Genomic DNA, 1,225 nt, shown 5'->3' with positions numbered 1-1,225 from the left:
TTTGCGAATTTTTATCAAATTTTTTTATTGGTTCAACACCTTGCATGCCCATTAAAGAACTCATTTCTGTGTGAATTTTTCTGAAAAACTTTGGCAAAAGGCACAAAAAAATGTAAATGTTCAGTTACCACGGACTCTTTAGCTAAGGAAATAACTAATCTTTGACGGCCATTTTCTCACTAATTTTACCTCTGAAAATAAGTGACCCCCACCTCCTTCGTTTACAAATATCTCGACTTGTATTCAAGATAAATGGATATTTTTTCATCCAAATAAAGACAAGTGAACAAGCTTTAAGATGATACCAATAACTCTACATGCCCAAAAATTGATGAGAGCCTGATTCCATTTCGCTGCATCACATATTACAAAAGTTCTATCGGACATTTTTGGCAGTTTTCAGTTACTACGACCATGCGTCAGAAACCAAAGGTTTTATTAGCCCTATCAAAGTAGTAACATTTTTCGGAGTTGTTATCAAGATATTCAAAGAACAGCTTCAGTTGCGAGCGCCGTAAAACCTCTACTAAAACAAAACAAAACAAACAAAGAACAGCTTTAGAAAAAGCTTGACATCTTGTGAAACTTAAAATTTTTTACATCAAATTTCTCCAAACTAAGTCACTGTGCAGATAGAACTTTGTAGTTCTGAGGTAGCAAAGTGACAGAGAGCCTGGCGACTCAGCATAACTGCACAAAGAATCTAGCAACTAGTGACTCACCACAGCCATAACTGCACAAAGAATCTAGCAACTAGCGACTCACCATAACTGCACAAAGAATCTAGCAACTAGTGACCCACCATAACTGCACAAAGAATCTAGCAACTAGTGACTCACCAAAGCCATAACTGCACACAGAATCTAGCAATTAGCCACTCACCAGGACTGCACAAAGAATCTAGCAACTAGTGACTCACCAAAGCCATAACTGCACAAAGAATCTAGCAACTAGTGACTCACCAAAGCCATAACTGCACAAAAATCTAGCAACTAGTGACCCACCAAAGCCATAACTGCACCAAGAATCTAGCAATTAGCCACTCACCAGGACTGCACAAAGAACCTTGCGATGGCGCTGGAGTGTATCTTCCTCTGGTACTTGATGTCCTCGATGATGCAGCTGGACCAGTCCATGAAGTCCCTCAGCTTGTTGCTGGGGCTGGTGCGGTCCACCTCGTACTTGAACTTCTCCTTGATCTCTTCACGAAGGACGTTCTGTGTGG

The 1,225-nt window shown here is 40.2% G+C and overlaps 1 protein-coding gene across 1 annotated transcript in view; it reads right to left on the bottom strand.

Moving 5' to 3' along the window:
• The window catches only part of LOC101848258 (inositol 1,4,5-trisphosphate receptor type 3), a gene marked incomplete at both ends in the record, with an annotated part of 112,704 nt that overhangs the window by 12,505 nt on the left and 98,974 nt on the right, over nucleotides 1-1,225 (bottom strand). Inside the window, 1 exon segment of the mRNA XM_035973446.1 lies at nucleotides 1,048-1,217. Within this exon segment, the coding sequence (XP_035829339.1) occupies nucleotides 1,048-1,217 (170 nt within the window).

This window comes from Aplysia californica, unplaced genomic scaffold (assembly GCF_000002075.1).
Source record: "Aplysia californica isolate F4 #8 unplaced genomic scaffold, AplCal3.0 scaffold01239, whole genome shotgun sequence".
Classification (NCBI taxonomy): domain Eukaryota; kingdom Metazoa; phylum Mollusca; class Gastropoda; order Aplysiida; family Aplysiidae; genus Aplysia; species Aplysia californica.
This window is presented reverse-complemented; position numbering and strand designations above follow the sequence as displayed.